The sequence below is a fragment of the Artemia sp. Qi Xiang Cuo genome, chromosome 20 (genome assembly GCF_049724085.1).
Source record: "Artemia sp. Qi Xiang Cuo chromosome 20, ASM4972408v1, whole genome shotgun sequence".
Classification (NCBI taxonomy): Eukaryota; Metazoa; Arthropoda; class Branchiopoda; order Anostraca; family Artemiidae; genus Artemia; species Artemia sp. Qi Xiang Cuo.
In genome coordinates, this window is record NC_142813.1 from 47,565,177 (window position 1) to 47,587,012 (window position 21,836).

Genomic DNA, 21,836 nt, shown 5'->3' on the forward strand with positions numbered 1-21,836 from the left:
ATCAAAGCATAGGAGCTGGATATTCACCCTTAAAGATGTGAGATCAGGAGGGAGCGGGTATACTGTAATGAGGAACCTAGTGGAAGCCCCAGATATACTATTTTATCAACTGGTTTTACTGAACAATCACCTAGTGTGATATTAGTAGGAGGGTCATTCTTCCAATTATAAATCAAAACTTCCGACTTTTGGGAGCTAAATCTCAGACCGACTTTCTCGTAGTTGGACTGCAGACATGAGAATATTTCTGAAAGGCGGTTAAGCGTCCGGCTGAGATTTAGCGTGTCACCGGAATAGCATACAAGGGAGATGTCAATGGAACTGAGAAAGCATGATGGACAGCTGTTTTGAGGCTTAATAATGTAGCTATTGAAGAAAATGGGGGATAAAAGTGCTCCATGATGGGCACCTTTACGGACTGGTATCAAAGCTAGCCGTGAGGCTGGCGGAAGGCCTTTATCGGGAGGGAGCTTGAGTCGCACGCAAAGGCGAGAATAAAGATAACAGAAAGCCCGGATGATATTTGAGTTCACTCCTCTTTTAGCTGAGTTTAGCAACATACGTGCATGAATCAATGAATCAAACGCTCTCTGCAGGTCTAAGCCCCCGATCGCTAGACTTTCTCCTGATTTGTGCGCATCCAGGAGTGCATATGCAACGACATGGAGCGCTTCCGCACAATCAATGCCGCGTTGGAAACCGAATTGTCTTGGTGGACTACAACACAGTTTTTCAAACTCATCTACGAATAAAAGTTCAAATAACTTGCAGAGAGCGGTAGCAACCGTGATTGGATGGAAAGAGGAGCATTGCACGGTAACTTTTCCTTTTTTAGGAACTGGCGTAAGATCTCCAATTGTGAAAGTGGTTGGGACAATACCCTGAATGAGGATAATCTGCATTAGGAGGGTTACATGACTAATGAGAGCGGGCCCACCATTTTTTAGATGGAGTGCACTGATCCCGATCCCAAAAGATTGTTTAGGTTTTAGGTGAGAGATGGCCCTACATACAGCTCCCTCCGTTACAAGATAATCCCTCCGAGGACAACTGTCTAAGAAGTTGTTCAACTCAGTTTCGTATCTTTCGGTGAGGGCTGGGTCAGGAGGCGAAAATTCTGACCCATAATATGCGTACCATCCGGAATCAGGGATAGCAGCTGTAGATAAAGACTCATCGCTTTTAGAAGAAAGAAAACGCCAAAGGAGAGAAGAATTTTGGCCCGTGTAGATTCGATATCAATCATCTTTTTTCTGTGAGCTTTTAGCTCCTTTGCGAATTTTCTTTTTGTGAGCAGGCGGATTGAATTGACAAACCCCGAGCGGGGTCGTCCACAAGAAACCCAAAGTTGAAGCCAAAATTTAGACTCAGAATGGGTATCCACTAACTCTGGATTTTCAGACCAGCCTGGAAGGGTATGACAACGGGGTCTAATTAGAGGGATTGCAGCTTTTTCAGCACAGCGAAGGGCATGGCCAATTTCTGCGCCATAAAAGTCAACTGATAATTGTGTTTCCTCCCTTGAAAGAGCAGTTAATCCAGAGAGAAGATGGAAAGGGACACGGATCTAACTAAGAACTCTGGTGGTTTTTTCTTGAAATAAAACAGGGTTAATTTCACATTAATCACGGCAAGACCTAGGAGGTGTTTTTGAAGTTGTTTGCGTTTGTGTATCTGAGCTGTGGCAAATAATCTCGGCTGATAACTGTATTGGTAAGTAATCAGATAGCTGAAAATAAGGCAAAAACTTGACAGGCGAAATCCTGAGATTTGCGGACGCAACGACGTGATCGAGATCTGGATGTGGACATTGAGGTGTGTACATGTGTAAAATTTAAATCTTTGCACTTGAGGTCAAACTGGTCTCCAAAAATACTAAGCAACAACATAGAACGTAAAGATCTATATAAAAGCAGTTCATTGAAATTGCAATTGAAGTTACCAGCTTATATGCATTGAAGGCTTAGCTATCTAATACGTATAATACACTGGCCGAGTTTATTACTAGAATAATTAAAAGCACGCTCCGAACGCCTCATCATGGTAATTTGTAGGCAAATATACATTAATAAAAACACAGCCCTCAACACGGATCGCCAGAAAATTATCACTGACTTCAAATACACTAGATATTAGATTCGAACGAACGAAAATGGCAATACCACCGGAGGGTCGCCCTTTTCCACTTAGATGCTTCGCTGAAACTGAATAAACCAATACTGAACTATTAAAACTAAGAATACTTTTACTGCGGCTTGTGAAGAAATGTTCTTGTAAACAGACAACTTCATTTTGCTCAAATACAACATCTAAGATTGGAATTTTATTCGTGAACGAGCCATTAATGGCCCACGATAAACATTTAACTGTAGAAGCTTCAGATGTCATTTCTTTTGTGGATTACTATTTGTGGGGCAATTTACGCTGTAACACGTATGGCTACCAATTTTACATTCAACGCAGAATGACGGCTGTCTGCATGGTTCATCTCGCGTAGAACGATGTTCACTTGAGGCACATCTAGAGCATAAAGGTTCAGCCGTACACTGGGAAGCGAGATGACCGATTTTGTGACAGTTATAGCATCGTCTTGGCAAGAACTTAAACGGATCAGCAGGCAGACGCTCGTAGCCGATAATCACCGAAACACTCAGAAATTGTTGGAGCTCACTGAGAGTGTTAAAATACACTTTGAAAGAACGGGATTTTCCGCACTGTTCAGTCTTCGTACTATTCGGGATTAGATTTTTTAGTCCTTCACAGTTTATATCCTCAGAGACATTTCGAAGCACAGCTATGTGCAGGGGTTCTCGAACAGTAATTTTGAGATCGGGCTTGGAAGATTTCGCTTTCTCAACGATTTTCGCTGCTGCAGCTTTCGACCTGACCACTAGCTTCCATTCGTTAGCAGATTTGCTAAGTTAACTAATGTCATTTGTATTTTCACAGAAACTGTCTATGAAAGCTGTCCTGTCATATGAACCACTAGGCTCCTTGGGGGGGATTTTTCAAAACGAAAGACTAGGTAGGGCTTTCGGGTATGGATGTTTTATGTGTACGACGACTGCTTGTGATATTACTGATGGTTAGAGTGGACTAGATAGCTAAAAAATGATCAAGCTTCTGAGAGAGTTCATTTACTTTCGCAGTAACTGCTGCATTCACCGGATTTTCGATGACCGGAACCGAGCAGGGGTTAAAGATGACAAATTGTTGGCATGCTCACATTATTTTTCGCAGCTGAAACTAGAATTTTGCATATTTCAATGATATTGTCTGCATCTTTAGAGTAGATAACAAGACGATTCGTAATATTCAACTCAGTATGAAGGATTCGCTTTGCCTTTATAAAATCTTCATGTGTATAGAAAGCAACACACGCTTTTACGATACACTCCAATTTTTTATTCCATCTGTTAGTGCTCTCGTTACACAATTCAGTAACGGATTCAAAATAATTTTTTCACTTTCAGCCATTGTAGTTCTAAGCGTAATTAAATCTTAAAGTAAAGTCACAAAACAATTAATTACCCGCAAGGGGGTCTTTTTAAAGTCCCCCCACTTTCCAATAAACGCCTTCTAATTATCCACATGAAATAATACAATCCAAATGAAAACTCAATCCAATCAAGCAAGGCAAAAAAAACCAGAAACGTCGGTGAAAAACCAGCAAAAAATAAGATAAAATCAGCAATAATCAGCAATAATAAATATAATTTTACTTGTTAAATTTTTTAAGTTAAAACATACGGCCCCAACAAGCTCAAGAAGGTATAACTTTCCTTTGCAGGTAAGACCACTTTGTCAATGTTTGAATTTTTACGGACAAAAAGCATTGCCAAATTTAGCAAACTAGTTTTGCGTATTTATTTTCACTGCTCGACATGACTAGAGTAACAAGGATGTCATACTACCCTAAAAGCTTCATAATTTTGAAGTGTCTAAAGAAAATCTTAGAAAATTGTGGTTTTCGGTATGTTTACAACTAAAGTGGGATCAGGGCATAAAACTTTTATTTTAATGTCCTTAATACTTTCAGTTTTCCGATCGAGCTATAATGTGTTATCAAGGCTGTATCCAGGGCAGGGTCAGGGGTTTGACCCCTCCCCCCATTTAATGTTTGTCCGACTCGTAAAAACGTAACAAAATGCATTTAAATAAATTTTGGAAGTTTTTCTGTAGCCCCTCCCCCTAAAACAATACCTCCCTCTATAATCTACCTAGTATTTCATCAATTTTAGGGCATCTTAGAAGTAAAGAAAATTCATGAGTTTGGAAGAATCTTATCAATATAAACGTATTAAATAGGAAAAGATATGTTTTCATATGAAGGAAAAGAGCAATGTTAAAATTTAAAATGAACACAAATTATTATATATATATATATATATATATATATATATATATATATATATATATATATATATATATATATATATATATATATATATATATATATATATATATATATATATATATATATATATATATATATATATATATATATATATATATATATATATATATATATATATATATATATATATATATATATATATATATATATATATATATATATATATATATATATATATATATATATAAGGGGATGTATTTTAATATATATTGTGCAATATGGGGACCTTATAGTGTCTAGATTGAATATATTTGGGAACTTATAAGAGAGAAAACTCGAGATCGTCGGAGAAAAGAGATCCAATACCATCTAGCATTACCCAGCCGACTCATGAGGATAATTATAGAAGTTTTAAGCAGCCTCGGCTCTGTTCTCTAGTAGTTGCCTCAATTCATAAAATTTAAGGGGGAGAATGGGTTTTCCAAGTCAAGAAGGAGGCTAATTTACCATTTTTTCACTTTTCTCAAATGAATGCCCATGCCTGTCACCCCTCCCCTAGTTGAAGTCACTGTGTTCTGGCTTAGTCCAAACTCTGGCATTAATTTATGAAAATTTAGGCCGGAGGAGGATCTGTATCATTTTTTTTTTTAAATGGAGACCCAAAGAAAGTTTTAAGTCTTGGAGGCATTTTTTTTCAATTTTCATCAATACAAAAAAAAATATTGTCAACATACAAAGGGTACAATAGGCTCCTCTTCCCCCCATTTAGTGATACCCTTAGCTAAGTACAGTCGTAACTACATTAAAAAGTAATTAGGATAATCAAAATAAGCCGCGTGAGATTTTCAGAACGCAGACCATTGGTCAACGTTCAATTTTTTTTTTCTAATTGACTTCTACATTTTTGTGAAGTGGTGCCAATTGTTACAATTAGAAGCACAAACTATTCAAAATGAATAAAAAAAACGAAATCTTGAAAAGACGGGATCCTTAAACATTTATGCTTAAAATCGAAAGCTAAAAGTTTAAAAATAGAATAACAGGTAATTTGATACCTCAAATAAGAGTGATAAATGTCAAACCACTTCCTTTTCTTATTTTACGCGTGACTGATGCTCTATCATCAAATAATCACAGCAGGATGTCATCTTTTTGGCTGACGTGCAATACTGACCTCTTCACCTTCAACCTATCAAGACATGAAACTTTACTTATGTAATTTTCCGTAAAATGCAACTTTTCCGTTTGAAAACTGCTTTTACCTTTGTATTATTTGCAACTGCTTTTAATAATCAGAACCAGGGGCGTAGCTCCAACATTTTTATTTGGGGGGGGGGGGCAAGAGAGGTCATTATCTAGCTGGTCATGGGGCATGGGCTACATATTAATTTTTCTCAAAATTATTTGGGGGCAACTACCCTCCTCCTTGCACCCCTCCCCCAACGACACCCCTGATCAAAACATAGAAGGGTACAGTAGTGCCTGATTGGGTGCATTAGGCATAATTTGTAGGTGATAGCAATTTTAATTCTTTCAGTGTCAGGCATGAAGGGATTTTACCTGTGTCATTTTCATAAATGCAATTCTTCTCCGTTTTGAACTAATTTTTATCGATATTGTATAGCATTAATATTAAATTAGAAAACCCTTTAAGATTGCTAGAAAAGGGGAGGGGTTTGTACAAGCAGTATTTGAACAAGGTTGAACAAGAATCGTATGAAAATAACAAGAAAGTAAGGGTAGCAGAAAAAGAATAAAACTACGGTTTCAGGAGATTTGATGGAATAAAAAAAACAGTTTTTTCAACTGAAAGTAAGGAGCAACTTTAAAACTTAAAGTGAACAGAAATTATTACGTATATGAGGGGTGTTGCTTCTCCTCAACACCTCACTCTTTACGATCAAGTTTTTTAGTACTTTTAAAAAAAGCTTTTTAGAGTAAAGAGCGAGGTGGTGAGGAAGAGCAACATACTTGTACGTATGAGCAAAATACTTATCATACTGATTGTTATTACACTAAGAAACGCTGTAATTAAAGTTTTAAGAGATGAACGATGTGGATTTAGGAAGGGGAGATGATGGATCGGTTAGGTTTTCCCTCTTAAAATAATGATTCAGAAGCACCTTAGTCATTTTACCCCTTTAGCCAGGGGTGTCAATTTGAGGAGATGGGGCAGGAGGGGGGGCAATACAAATTATTATATAGCCCATTCCCCTTGAATTTTCCGGATATAGCCTACACCTTTCTTGCCCCCCCCCCTATAAAAATGCCGGAGCTACGCCCCTGTCCTTAGCCCACTGTTTTGTAGATTATGAATAAGCTTTAAATTCAGCTGATGGAGGAGCTGTAGCAAAGGTGTTATTCTTGTATGGTATACCGGATAAGTACATTAAAGTGATAAGTGTTATGTACGAGAATAACATTGCTGCAGTCAAGGTAGGAGATTAGTTTCTGAACTAATCTAAGCTTTTCCATTTACGAAAAATTCTTGCTTAATTTTTCGTAAATGGAAAAGCATATTGAGGTGGAAAAGGAGTGCGCGTAACTGTGTTGGCCAAGGTGACTTTGTGCTGCAAGTTTTAAAAGTAGTAGCAGTTGCCTTAATGAAAAACAATAAGGTAGCCATAATTGATTATAATCAATACGATAACAAAATAATTATATGCAGTTTGACAAGAGCGGCGCCCTCTTGTCAAGCTGCTTGGCTTGACAAGACCTATAGGGGCGAGAGGGCACCCCCATCCGTAACGTAGTCTAAAGGAGTGTAATTTACTTAATTAATGCAATCTTGTGTTAATTAAACTTGCTTCTAATGCAAGTTTATTGGATCAACCTATTTTGTGCCCCCCCCCCCTATATAAAAAATCATGGATCCACCCTTGCGCTAGATGTTCTACTTTACATGGGCTCCTTAATTTTTAAACACCACTTAGGAAAGAGGAAGAAAGAAAACCCTCATACCAATCAACAAATTGTCTGCAAGCATAACTTTTTCCATTAGTAACTTCCTCTAGCTATCAGGAAGTTTCCACCGTAATTAGTATTTCGTCTTTAAGTCAGGCATAGATTGGGCTTGCTAATATCTTTGATTACAATGTTTAACGTAGCCAAGAGAAAAGAAGATGATCACTTAATTAAAGTTTGTCATGATTAGGAAATTAACAATGGTTAAAGGAGGCTGTTTGTTGGCTCAAATAAAAGCAGACAACATATTTTGAAAAAGATGATTATTCCGTGCAGCGATTAAGACAAATGGTAATTTAAGCCTTTAGCAAAATGGTACTTTATAAGAGTTTGTGTTGTGTGATTAGGTGTATCCGTCCGTCTCCCACGGTAATTTTACATGAATTCAAGTTTGGTCGTTGTTGGAATCATACAGTGAAAGTCCGCCCTTGAAACTCTTGTAAATGAATATCTGTTCCTCCACAATTCCCGAACTTTTTGGGATTTTCCGACTTTCCGTAAAAAAATAGTGTTGTCAGAAACGTACTTACTTACTTGTCTCCCAGCCATCCTCTGGGGAAGCTTTGGGGTCAAAACTCCTACCGACTGACGCTCAAAGGCTCATTGGGTCGCTATATCTGATATATTGCCCGACAATTGCGAAACCTTGACGTTCTTGAAGTTTGTCTATCCTTTTCGTTGGCTGTCTCTGGGACGACGGCCATTTAGAGATAGTTCAGCCACAATTTTTGGGAGACGGCTTGGCTCCTTTCACCTGTGGTAGCCATACAAGCGCAGTTGTTCAGTAAAGCGATAAACGGGAATTCAAATCTTCTGTTTTGGGGGAAGGGGAGTGGAAACATCCCCCTTTTTATGGTAATTTCTGCTCATTTAAGTCCTGCTTCATTACTCATTGTGATTTCTGTCCATTTCACGTTTTATTTTTTTCACAATCCCCGCACTATATAGGAATAGGAGCGAAAACTCCCCTACTCTGCATTAAAGATTTCTGACACATTTCAGTCAAGACCTCTCTTCATGACTCCGCCTCTTCGTGCACGCGTAGTGACAAATGCTTAGCGCATTACGACGGGCTTACGAGAAACTATTGCTGTGACGCGCAGAGGGAAATCCTTTTACGAGCGCTTTAATCGGTGTCACTTTTGAAGAATCGTTTCGCTACCGTTCGTATATATACTTATACTGTGAAGAATACGGAGAGAAAGATCCTTCTACAGTGGTTTTCGGGATACCATTTGACTCCATTCCCTTGACGTAGCCCAGCAAGCGCAATTGTTGATTTTGAGAATAGTTTCAGCGGTCTGGAGCATTCGGTATACTTCCATATTAGTGATTCGGTCACTGTACTTGATTCTACCAATGCGATGGAAGCATCCTATCTACAATGCCATGTTTTCTTTCGTCCGTGGTTTTCAGTCTTTAGCTTCGAGGGCCCGTGTTTTACATTCACGCATGACTCTGGGGATGACTAGCCTGAGGAATAGGCGCAGTTTGGGTTTGCTGGATAAATGGCTGTTTTTCCAGGGATTGGCTGTTATTCTGAAGAAGCCTCCCTTGTCTCTCAGATAACTAAATTTTGCAAATATGTGAACGTTAACGTAAATAGAAATCGTTATTTTTTTTACCGATAATTTCTGGGAACACCTTGGAGAACAAAATATTCATTCAGGGAAATTCTGTAAAGCGGAATAATTGAATTTGCCTAAGGTATTAAAATAAAGTTTGTCTTCTGTAAAGCGTGAATGATACCAAATCGACTCTACTTTTTTGCGGGGGGGGGGGGAGGAGTGAGAAGGTGTGGGATCTTCCCAATTAGTTATGGTAGTTTCGGTACAATCTCATTTTGCGGACCTCTCTAAAGAAGCCCAACAAGAGATGCTACTGTCAAATGGGAGAGACGCAATGAAAAATCCGTTTTTACGAGATGATTCAATACACCTCTGTAGAGAAATACATCGTATAGCGTGGTTTTAAGATATTTAAAGTGGTTTTTTTGGAGTTTTTTTGGGGGAAAAGGTATCTAGGTTAGGTTAGGTTACGTATTGAATATATGCTATGCTTTGCCCCCCAATCCCCCTAATGTGCAAATATATAGCCCAAATGTGTTTCTAAACTATTATATAGTCATCCTACTGCATTGTATTTCATTAGCATTAATCAAACTTGACTTTTTAGAAAGTCCCATATAAAGGGATTGTACTATAGTTTCTGCTTATTTACGCCCTGCTTTCTTATACATTGTAATTTCTGTCCATTTTAAGTTTTATTTTTTCATTCATAGTAGTTTTTCTTCGATTAAAGTTTCAAATTTACTCATTAGGTACTGAACTACCCAGCCAAGCTATTGGTAGCAGCAGAAACTGCCATAACCGAGTTATCTACTGTGGCACAGATTATCCCGCAAAAATTGTGTTATATCAATGGCCAGTAATAGGCTATGATCAAGGAGTGAGCCATCTCGCTTTTTTAATGAACCCGAACATGATTTTATTCCGTAAATTTTAGTTACAAGGATGTAACTACACCAGTGGCGGATCCTGGGGGGTGAGTGGGCGCACACCCCCTAAAGTTGTCTAAATTAGTGTAATTTACCTAATTAACGCAATTTTACGTTAATTAGACTTGCTCCTAACACAAGTTTATCGGATCAACCAATTTTGTCCCCCCCCCCTCTAAAAAAATCCTGGATCCGCCCCTGAACTACACCCTAAAATAACTCTCACAATTGTTTCTCGAAAGAAGTAAATTGTTGAGAAAACAATCAATTCAATTAAGACCTATTCAGTTGCAGTATATTGTTTAAGCATAAATTGCTGTCAAGGTAAATGGACTTGGAAGTTTTTGGTCGATTAGATCAGACAATCACATTTTTTTTTTAGATTTAGCTCCTATTGTAAATCGAGATTGAAAGTGTGAGACAAGGTTAATAACATTGAAATTCTAAATTTAGGTAAACAGGAGTGTTTTTTTTGTTATGTTTTTTAGCTTATTTCATTCTTGTAAACGCTTTCATATCCGATTAAAGTTTGTGGAAAAAACAGCTATTGATTGTATACACGATTGCTAGCTTTTTTTAGTAAATTGCTTTAACTACAATAATTAATGACCTGAATTTCTTCTGTAAAATTTGAAGAACTTCTGGTAGTATTTTGAAAGTATTTTGAATTTAAGAGGCTGAAGGAATGCTCGAATACTTTCATTGTCAAATATGTAGGCCTAAGCTCAACAAGACGATGGAGAAAATGGGCCAGATTAGACATTGCGGGTTGTAATTACGAGATTTAACTTTCAGCTGTGCCTGTATCAGGGCTACTAATTAGTGGAGGAGTGCGGATAGGGGTAATTGCCCACTAGTTTTTGAAAAATATGTTTTTGGTATTTCTACTTTTAAAACTGAAAAAACCTTGATTTTGATACTTACAATTTTTGTATCTTTATAAAAACTAATTGGCTAATTAAGCCTTACTAATTAGCTTTTTTAGCTAAATAATTAATATTTAGCTTTTATTTAACTAACTAGCAGAAAGTTCCGTTTTTCAGATACGAATATACTAAAGATTAGTCTTGCGGAGGGGGCGTGTTGTTTTGATACCCTTAATACTTCAAAAGAATAATAGGATTTGTACACTGAAATTGTACGTCATTCATCGAATTAGTTGGTGGGGCACAGCATTGCCACAGTTTTGCACTGAAACTGTGTGTTAAACTTCTAATAAGTGGTAAGGCCACAATATTGCCAGAGTTTTTGCCTAAATCATTCCAACAACAATTATGCTACGAAATACTCTTGGCGGTATAATTATAGCAAGTTCTATGTAAGTTTTCATTTTACATACGTACACACTCGCGAACAGCCTGCTTTTGTTTTGCCCCAGACGAATGACTAAAAATGACTTTCGTCTAATGCAAACGCCAAATACCAATATACACAATTTCCGAATCAATCTCCGCACGAGAAAACGTCGCTCCAAGTTGGATTCTTAGAGATGAAATAAAAAAAACACGTTTTTTAACTGAAAGTAAGGAGCGACATTAAAACTTAAAACGAACAGAAATTATTCTGTATAGGAAAGGGGCTGTCCCCTCCTCAACGCCTCGCTCTTTACGCTAAAGTTTTTCATTGTTTAAAAAAAATCGAGTTTTGAGAAAGTCAAACTTTAACGTAAAGAGCGAGGCGTTGAGGAGGGACAGCCCCTTTTATATACGGGAATAATTTCTGTCCGTTTTAAGTTTTAATGTCGCTCCTTACTTTCAGTTAAAAAAAACTTGTTTTTTATTTATTTAATTTTTGAACGTTTTTGAATAAATGCAGGTTTTGATCTTGGCTCACCGTACATGAATAATTAAAACAAAATTTTCATATTAATTTACTTTTATTTGATTAAATGGCTTTCTCGAAACTTGTTTAATTTTATTTACGAACGTTTTTATTAGTAATAAATATACGTAACTTACGAATTAACTTACGTAACGAACTTCTATATTCATATATTTTAATACGTATATTAGGGGGTTCGCCCCCTAGTCAATACCTTGCTCTTTAAGGAAGGTTCGAATTTTGTTCCAATTCTTTAAAAATGACCGCTTAATCACAAAGGCTGTTAATCAGAATAAATAGCTCTTAAGAAAGTGCTAAAAAATCTTTGGCTTAAAGAGCGAGGTATTGACTAGGGGGTGAACCCAATCATATATGTAATATTTTTTGTTCGTTTAAAGTTTTGATGTTGCTGCTGCTGCAGTTGAAAAACTTGTTTTTTATATTTAATTTCTGATCTTTTTTTAAATAATGCTGGGAAATCAGGCGTCCCCTTCATAGCAATGTCTCTTCCCCCATGAAAACTTCCTTCATGGAAAGATCCTCCCACATAACCCCCGACCCACCCACCCCCCCCATTACCAGGAAAAATCTCCCCTGAAAACGTCTGTATACTTCTCAATAACCAATACTATATGTTAACATTGGGTAAAGTTCATAACTCTCAGCCCTCCTCCCGGGATTTTCGGGGGATTAATTCATCCTAAAAGACATACTTATAATATTTTCGACCATGCTGAACAAAATGGCTGTCTCAAAATTTTGATCGGGTGACTTTGGAAAACAATGAGCGTAGGAGGGGGCCTAGTTGACCTCCATTTTTTGGTCACTTATAAAGGGCACTAGAACTTTTAATTTGCATTCCAATGAGCCCTCCCACGATATTCTAGGACCACTGGGTCGATACGATCACCCCTGGGGAAAAAAAAAAATAAATAAACACGCTTCTTCTTTCTTCTGGCAAAAAAAGCAAAATTCCACATTTTTGTAGATAGAAACTTGAAACCTCTACAGTAGGGTTCTCTGATACGCAGAATATGATGGTGTGATTTTCATTAAGGTTCTATAACTTTAGGGGGTATTTCCCCCTTTTTTCGAAAATCAGCCAAATTTTCTCAGGCGATTAACTTTTGATGGGCAGAATTAAACTTGATGAAACTTATATATTTGAAATCAACATTAAAATATGATTCTTTTGATGTATCTATTTGTATAAAAATACCGTTTTCTAGAGTTTCGGTTACCATTGAGCCGGGTCGCTCCTTACTTACAGTTCGTTACCACGAACTGTTTGATGAAGATACAAAAAAAATATTTAAGTAAACGAAAAAGCAGATAGCTTTTTTTATCTTCATTCGATCTAAGAAGCCGAATTGGAGCGATATTAGTTGGCAACACTGGTGAAGTATCAATTTGAAATTTAAGGTGGTTATTTGGGCTGACAGGGTTTTATTGCTTCAAGATCAACTGCAAAGAACCTGGTAGCAGGATTTTACGCATGGATGATCTTCAGGCCTATCCCCCACCCCGAATTTGTTCAATTCATCCTGATATTTGTCATACTTCCAGTATGATTAGACGATTTTAATGTTTTTGGCAATGTTCCGTCCACTTCCATAAATATTTCCCAGAGGTTCGTAAAATTTTAGGATTTGGGGAAGCGGTACTCTGAGACCCCCATGGTACGTCACTGAATTGTAGAACCAGAACAAAGGCGGGGGTTGCTAGAAGCCATTGTCAATTTCCTCTTTGTGATCTGCTTGATTCCCAATTATTATTAGTTGATCATTGATTCCCAATTATTATTAGTTGATCACATTATTTAGTTAATGTGGATTGTTATCCCCTAATAGAGAAAGTATTTATAGGAGGAGGTTCAAGGACACGGATAGTGGGATAGTGCAATTACCTCCAAGATTCTGAAAAATATATTTTTTGTATTTACTCTGAAAAAAACTAAGTAACACCCCCCCTTCTTTGAATTTTGAAAAATATATTTTTGTATCTCCATTTTAAAAAATCCTTGCCCTTCCCCTCTTCTAGATTTTCCCCGCTCTGCACCTCCTGCCTCAAGCCTCTCCAAGACGCGGTTTATTGCAGGAAACAGCCAAAAGAGAAAACAGAGATCGTTGCTAAAATTTTATAAATATTTCCGTGCTAAAAAGTGTACTTCAATTCCATTGGTGTATTTTTGTGACGTGTTTAGCTTTTCTGCCCAGTTTAGTCAAATCCTACCTTAGTTCTCTTATCAGCACCAGTTATAAATACTGCACATGACAAGAATTATAGTCAATATCAAGGAAGAGATGTACCACTAATAGCAGAGCACCTGTTAATAATCCTTAACACCAACAATAAAACAAATACTTTAAGTTACACAATTAAAATTTAAATTTATTTTTTGCTCCAATTCCGTTAGCTTATTTTTCTGACGTATGTTTTAAGCCGATTGCATTATTCCTTAAGTGTATGTAAGAAAGAGAAGTCAAATTACCAAAAGTTTTTATAGCTGCTAAAAAGGTGGTCCATCTTAGCTACATCATTACAAAAGGGAAAAAGTCATTTCTGTCGTACACTTTCGTCTTAACAATTGTGCTTTTTATCTGTTGGTTTATTTTTTTTATGTCTTTTTGCAACCCAGTCACATTATTCGTGAAAGGAGAGCAAAATAATCCCACCCTATTTACCCGTTTTTTTAGTTAGCTGATGCTGTATTTACCTGTTGTTGTGTTTGTTCGTTGTTGCATTTACCTAAAGGTTTTGCCAGCATAAAGAACGCCAGATCTGATTAGGGGAAATTTAAAGCATTTTTTTTTAATTAACACAGTTTTCATAAGTAAACTCTGTCTCAATGCATAGTTTCTCTACTGGTTTTAGGGAAATTATATGTTTTTTGCTTAGTTCAGTCTAATTCTTCTTTGTTCATTTATCAGCGCTAGTTAGGAATGCTGCACACGCCAAAAACTATAGTCAATTATTACACTATCAGTGAAAAGGTTTGACACTAATAGCAGCAGAACTTTTAATAAGCGTAAACACTATATTTATATCTTCCAGCACGACTGCGCATAAACTATCTTCTTGCATCGAAACTTAGCTGTTACACTGACGCTTACTCCTCATTTAATTACTGTTTTAATAACGTACCATGACATTATTAACTGAAAACCCTATGGGCTTCTAAAATTGAAAACAAGCATTACTCAAACGCTACTGTCATATACGTATCATTGTTCTTAATTAAATACTGCTGAAATCAAATGATCTGATATTGTATTTATAGGTGACCGATCGAAAGTAATGTCTTTCAACCTGAAGGGATATTGCTGATTAAAATGACCAGTGGAATACCTGACGATCATATTCAGACTCAAGTGCATCGATTGAATTTATTTTCCAAAATGAGACCAGATCCTCCCCGCTACCTAAAGCCTATTTCTTTGGCGTCTTCCGCGAGATGTTTGAGAACACCCCCCGAAGTTGTGGAGTGTGATTCTGAGTTACCTTTTGATCTTTCCCAGTCAAGCAGAGAAGCTAGAATGTCACCTGCGCTGAAGCGTTGTGGAAGTCCTGATATACAACCTCTTGACTTGAGGGTTCAACCTAAGCGACATTATGAAGATGAACGGAGTAAAACCCCACCACCCCCTTTAGTAAGACCCTCAAACGGAGGGGAGCTACAAAACCCAACTTTGTGGTCTGGTGTTAAGAATCATAATTTAACATTCCCGCAGGGGCTGCATCCAGCTTTTGTGCACGCTGTGTATAGAAGTGCTTTTATGCCATCACTGAAGCCACCTCATTTTGCAGCCCCTGCTGTGCAGTGTCATCAACCTCTACTTGGTGCTGCATTATTGGCAACACTGCAACAGAGAGAAATAATTAGTGGTATCCGTTGCATAGAAGATAATAGAAATGAGGATTTAAAGACTCCGTCCCGAGCAGCCAGTAATTCGGTAATTATAATTATGACACTATCTTGTACAATTACAGAAAGAAACAACCTATTCTGCTTTTCTCTTAGTTTTCAGACTAAAACTAGTTTTCTCATTAGGACCACTTAGTAACAGGGTTGCCAACTTGCACACTTTTCGTGGGAAATGCACTATTTTTTACCTACAGAGGAAATGCGGAAGAGTGGAAATCACTCTTTTTGGGTGTCAGTTTTCCTTTGCTATAAACGTCAGTAGTTGGCATATCCGTCAAAAGTGCATTTAACCCAAGGAATATGGTCACCAACCTGCACTTCTTTTGTGTGGAATGCACTCTTTTTTACCTCAGAGGGGGTGGAGGAGAGGGGATGCACAAATTTGTTTACTTGCACTCTTTTTTAGCAAAACTCACTCTTTTTTTTACCTTGATTTGCATTCTTTTTAGACGTCGGCAGTTGGTAACCCTGTTGATTAACTGCACAAGACAAGATTTTCTCTATGTTTGTAATGCTCTTTTTTGTTAGCATATAATACCGGTAGAGCACCAAGTTGCCATTGAGGTAAATATAGACTTTTCCGCCTTAGCCTGTGGCACCTGGATCCTGCCCCCCTCCCGACCCTCAATCCTAATTTTCATGATTTCCTCTCACTGCTTATTAAAGTTATCAGACAAAATTTATTTTAGTATTGTTCCTCTGCCACCAACCCAAAAATATTTGTATTAATCCCTCCCTGAAGAATCTTGTGTGCGTCCTTGGTCTCAGCTTATAATATTTACAGGGATATTTAAATTTACAGGGATTAATATTTAAAGGGAAACTTGTAAGGGGAGGAACTAGGTTACCAAAGCAACCAATTGGGATAAGCAACCACCTTTTTTGGCGGTTAGTTTAACCTGGGGTAATGAAATCACCAAATAATGACAGCCAGGGCCGTATCTAGGTTTTTTTGAGGAGGGGGTACACAAACTTCAAAAAACAAAAAAAAGATGTGTTTATATTCATTTTTGTTACGCTTTTACGAGTCAATCAAACATTTTAGGGTAGGGGGGTTCAAACCCCCTAATCCCCCTGGATTAGGGCACCAGCTTTCTTCTCTTGTGTACATTTCCTCTACGACCGTAATTCCCAACGTTGGGCACATGCCTTACTGGCAGAGCAAAGTAGTATTTTGGTGGGTCAGGTGTAGGACGAGCACCCTTCGGCTGACTATACTTTTAAGCCTTAAGGGCTCGGCACACGTAGCTGATTTCGGGAGCCGATTTCAGCAAGGGTGTACCACGTCAGGTGATTCTAATTAATGATGCTAAGAGGCGGGGCTTAGTGACGTTTTTCGGTTATTAATCATCATTAATTATGTTCTAGACAAGGAATGTACTAGGGCTTTAGAGGTTTAGGCATGCAATTAATCTTATTTAATGATTATCGTAAATTAATCGTAATTAATGATGATGAATTACCGAAAAACATCACTAAGCCCCACCTCTTAGCATCATTAAATATAATCACTCGACGTGAAATGCACCATTGCTGAAATCGGTTCCCGAAATCAGCTACGTGTGCCTAGCCCTTTAGTTTTGGAAAAAAACGTCTCTCATGTGAATGAAGCCACATTCATCCGCATTTAAAGAACAAAAAAGATGCAATGACGTTAGGGATTGGAATGACGTCAGGGATCATGTGAATGATGCCACATTCATCTGCATTTAAAGAGTAGAAAAGATACGTGATAGCACTGTAATACCGTCAGGGATTGGAATGAGGTCATGGATCATGTGAATGACGCCACGTTCATCTGCATTGAAAGAGCAAAAAAGATACATGATAGCGCTGCAATGACGTCATGGATTGTATAAAAGATGCTGTATACAGACACAAATTTTCATTAGTATAAAATATACCTTGAGGACTCAAAAACGATCCCAAGTTAATGACCTTCTAAACTTCCTTCAGGTGATTACGAGTAAAATTTTTAGTAACAACATTTAAATATCAGAAGGGGGCATCATGATTTTAGAAATTCCTAGTTAGGGCTTGGCCCAAAATAGGTAAGGAAGTAACCGGTAAAGGTAAAAAATATGAATCTAGTATTCTATTAAATGCCTTTAAAATTATCCCCCTCCTTATTGAACCGCAGGAACACTCGCTCAAATTTGCAAAGTTCTTGTCCTAAGTATCCACTACTTGATGCTCTTCCCCCAATCCCGATATATCCACTGAACTCCCCCAGTTATGCCCACTCGTCAACAGTGCTACTCCAAAAAACGTGTAACTACCTGGTTGGATGTTGTTTGTGAAAGTTCCTTTCATAGGGATGCCTCCCCCTGGCACTTCTTCGGTGCAATTAACCCTGTGCATAAGTGTGGTTTTTATTTTATACGTCAGTTACATCCATACTAAGATCAGAGCTTTCAACTCCTCAGCACTCATATCGCATGTTTGTCACAAATTATTCCTCTAAATGAAGAGGAGTTAGGCTGGCTCTTGCTCAGTGGTGGTATCTGCTCAGGACCGGACCCCCTGAAATCCAGAAACTTCCTGAATTTCTGAGTACTTCCGATTCAAATTATTAAATACTTTTTTATTTTCCCTCCCTCGACAAAAATTCTGCATATGTGGCTGAAGTTAGGGGGCTATCACTCCTCACTCCGCACTGATCTGAAACATATATAGGGGGAAGCTAAAAAATTTGCACTGAAAATGCATAGAGAGACACATGCCTTCCCTGTATTCCTTTCTTCCTTCCTTGGACTCTCCATCCACTTTGTATGGAAGGAGTGGTCGCAAAGCTTCGGAGGTGGCTCATTCGATTGGAAATTTAAAGCTCTAGCCTCCTTGAAGAGTGGAGGGTGATTTGAGGGCAACCAGTCCTCCTCCCGTTGTAAGGTGGGCTGTATCAATGTGTGACATCCTAAAACTGAACCAACAAATTTAGCTCTCTCAGATTAGCTTAAACTTACATGGCATGCAAAAAGAGACACTGGAACTCTAACAAAGACAAAGCTGAATGGAAATGTTTTGTATTGATTCGTGACGCCTAATATAGGCCTAAATTTGTCTCCGATGGGCTAGCAACTGACTGGGCATGCGCTTTGGACCAAACTGACGTTTGAGGAAAATATGCTTAAAGAAAACAAATTGAGCTCTATCGATTCGTGAAACTCAATAATTGGCCAAAAATTAATTTCCCCGGTTGACGTGAAAGTTTCACGGTAATTAGACTGCGTCAAGGGGAACCCCCGTATTGAATCCCAGCTCGAAAAAAATCGAATCAATTTTTACGCTGGTTTGTTTACGAAAACAAACAAGCGAAGAAGCAAGTATTTATCACTGAATATCCTTCTTCGAAAAGATGCGAGATTTTATGCACACGCTGGAGTGCCATAAAATGATTAATTGGCAAAACTAACTGGCAAATAAAAATATTTGCACAATAATCAGCTAATTAAGGAATTTGATTTAATTTTTCACTGGTAACAATTGTTGTTATCTTCAGCTCTAATAGGTTTAGTTAGGCTAAAATCCTTGAGATTACAGATGGCTGCATTAAATGGAGACGAGATCAATGGCAGATCCAGGGGGCTAGGGAGCGTGCGCCCCCCTAACATAGTCTAAAGTAGTTTAACTTCCTTAATTAAACGCAAGTTTGCGTTAATTAACTTGCTCCTAACGCAAGTTTATTGGATCACCCTATTTTGCCCCCCCTAAAAAAATCCTGGATCCACCACTGGGCGAGTTACAGCGCGGTTCAGTCGAATAGGGGTGGATTGAACATGGTCTCACACAAATAGGGGCTGATTTGTGTCGGTGCTGGGTTGAATGTGAGTTGAGTTGGATAGGATTGAATTGCGCCAGGGCAGAGTTGATTTTAGTACCATTAATTAGCAAAGAGCAGCATATAGCTGAATTGCAGTGGAACTCAACAAAACAGGGTATCCTTGGTCATTGAGAGCATATAACCAAAGAAAATAGGAGATTACTTTCTTATAATTAAATAAAAAAAAACAAGTTTTTTAAACTGAAAGTAAGGAGCGATATTAAAACTTAAAACGAACAGAAATTATTCCGTATATGAAAGGGGCTGTCCCTCCTCAACGCATCGCTCTTTACGCTAAAGTTTGAATCTGTCACACAACTTTATTTTTAAAACAATAAAAAAATTGAGCGTAAAGAGCGAGGTGTTGAGGAGGGGACAGCCCCTTTCATATACGAAATAATTTTTGTTCGTTTTAAGTTTTATTGTCGCTCCTTACTTTCAGTTTAAAAAACTTGTTTTTTTAATTTAATTTCTGATCGTTTTTTAGTTAATGCAGCTTTTATTTTGGCTAACCGTTACTGAATAAGTAAACAAAATTTGCATAAAAATTTTTACTTTTCTTTTGCTAAATGGATGTCTTTATAAAATAACTTACATAACGAACATTTATATTCGTATATTTTTCTTCTGGCAAAAAATACAAAGTTGCAGATTTTTGCAGATATGAGCTTGAAACCTATGTAATAGGGTTTCCAGATACGCTGAATCTGGCGGTGTGATTTTCATTAAAATTCTTTCACTTGTAGGGGATGTTTCCCCCCTCTTTAAAAAATCAGGTAAGGTTTCTTAGGCTCGTAGCCTTTGATGAGTAATACTAAACTTAATAAAATTATATATTTAGAATCAGCATTATAAATACATTCTTTTGGTACATTTATTGACATCAAAATTCCGTTTTTAAAAGTTTCGATTACTATTGAGCCGTACTGCTTGTTTTTTTATTGTTTTTTTTATTACGTATATGTTATTACGTATATGAGGGGGTTCTCCCCTTAGTAAATACCACGCTCTTTACGTTAAAAGTTAAAAAAAAGTTTTATTCACAAACCCCTGAATCACAAAGGCCGTTTAATTAGAATAGATAGCTCTTTTGAAAGCACTAAAAAAAGCTGTAGCGTAAAGAGCGAGGTATTGACTTGGGGGAGAACCCCCTCACATACGTTATAATTTCTGTTCAAGTTCTAATGTTGCTTCTTACTTTCAGTTGAAAAAACTAGTTTTTTTTATTTAATTTCTGATCGTTTTTTAAATAATGCTTGGAAATCCGGCGCCCCCTTCATAGAAATGTCCCTTACCCCAAAGAAAAATCCTCCACGGAGAGATTCTCCAGAGTAACCCCCTCCTCTAGCCCCCTCTCCAGAAAAAATCATTACTGAAAATCTCTGTATTCTTTCCAACAACCACTAAATGATGCTTGCAAATCCGGCGCCCCCTACATGTCAATTTCCCTTCCCCCATGAACACTTCCTTCATGGACAGATCCTCCAACATAACCCCCGACCCACCCTTTCCTCCCACTACCAGAAAAAAAAACCTCCTGATAACTTCTGTATACTTCCCAATCACCAATACTATATGTTAACATTGGGTAAAGTTCATAACTTTTAGCCCTCCCCCTGGGGACTTCGGGGGATTAAGTCATCCTAAAAGACATATTTATCATATTTTCGACCATGCTGAACAAAATGGCTATCTCAAAATTTTGATTGGGTGACTTTGGGAAAAAAATTAGCGTGGGAGGGGGCCTAGTTGCCCTCCATTTTTTTGGTCACTTAAAAAGGGCACTATAACTTTTAATATACGTTCCAATGAGCCCTCCCACGATATTCTAGGACTACTGGGTCGATACGATCACCCCTGGGAAAAAAATAACAAAAAAAAAAATAAACACGCATCCGTTATCTTTCTTCTGGAAAAAAATGCAAAATTCAACATTTTTGTAGATAGGAGCTTGAAACCTCTACAGTAGGGTCCTCTGATACGCTGAATATGACGGTGTGATTTTCATTAAGGTTCTATAACTTTTAGGGGGTGTTTCCCCCTTTTTTTTAAAATCAGCCAAATTTTCTCCGGCGCTTAACTTTTGATGAGTAGCACTAAACTTGATGAAAAGTATATATTTGAGATCAGCATTGAAATCTGATTCTTTTGATGTATCTATTGGTATCAAAAACCCGTTTTCTAGAGTTTCGGTTACCATTGAGCCGGGTCGCTCCTTACTTACAGTTCGTTACCACAAACTGTTTGATTGTATGGTTAAAACTGTGTTTAAACTCCATTGGTTTGTGTCTGTGATGTATTTTCGTAAGCCAATCACTTTGTTTGTAAGAAAAAGTGATTTCTGCAAATGCAAATAGCCCCACCTTTCTAAAAACTGATTGGTTCTACTGTGTGAAAATTTAAGCCGGTATAAAGAACGGAAACTGACATTCAACCTGATTGGTTCTATTGT

General features: G+C 37.6%; 1 protein-coding gene across 1 annotated transcript in view; it reads left to right on the forward strand.

Moving 5' to 3' along the window:
* LOC148940297 (MDS1 and EVI1 complex locus protein EVI1-A-like) overlaps nucleotides 1-21,836 on the forward strand; it is an 80,003-nt gene that overhangs the window by 20,812 nt on the left and 37,355 nt on the right. The window contains exon 2 of the mRNA XM_089105871.1: nucleotides 14,920-15,592. Within this exon, the coding sequence (XP_088961997.1) occupies nucleotides 14,972-15,592 (621 nt within the window). The 5' untranslated portion in view covers nucleotides 14,920-14,971. The remainder of the gene's footprint in view (nucleotides 1-14,919; nucleotides 15,593-21,836) is intronic.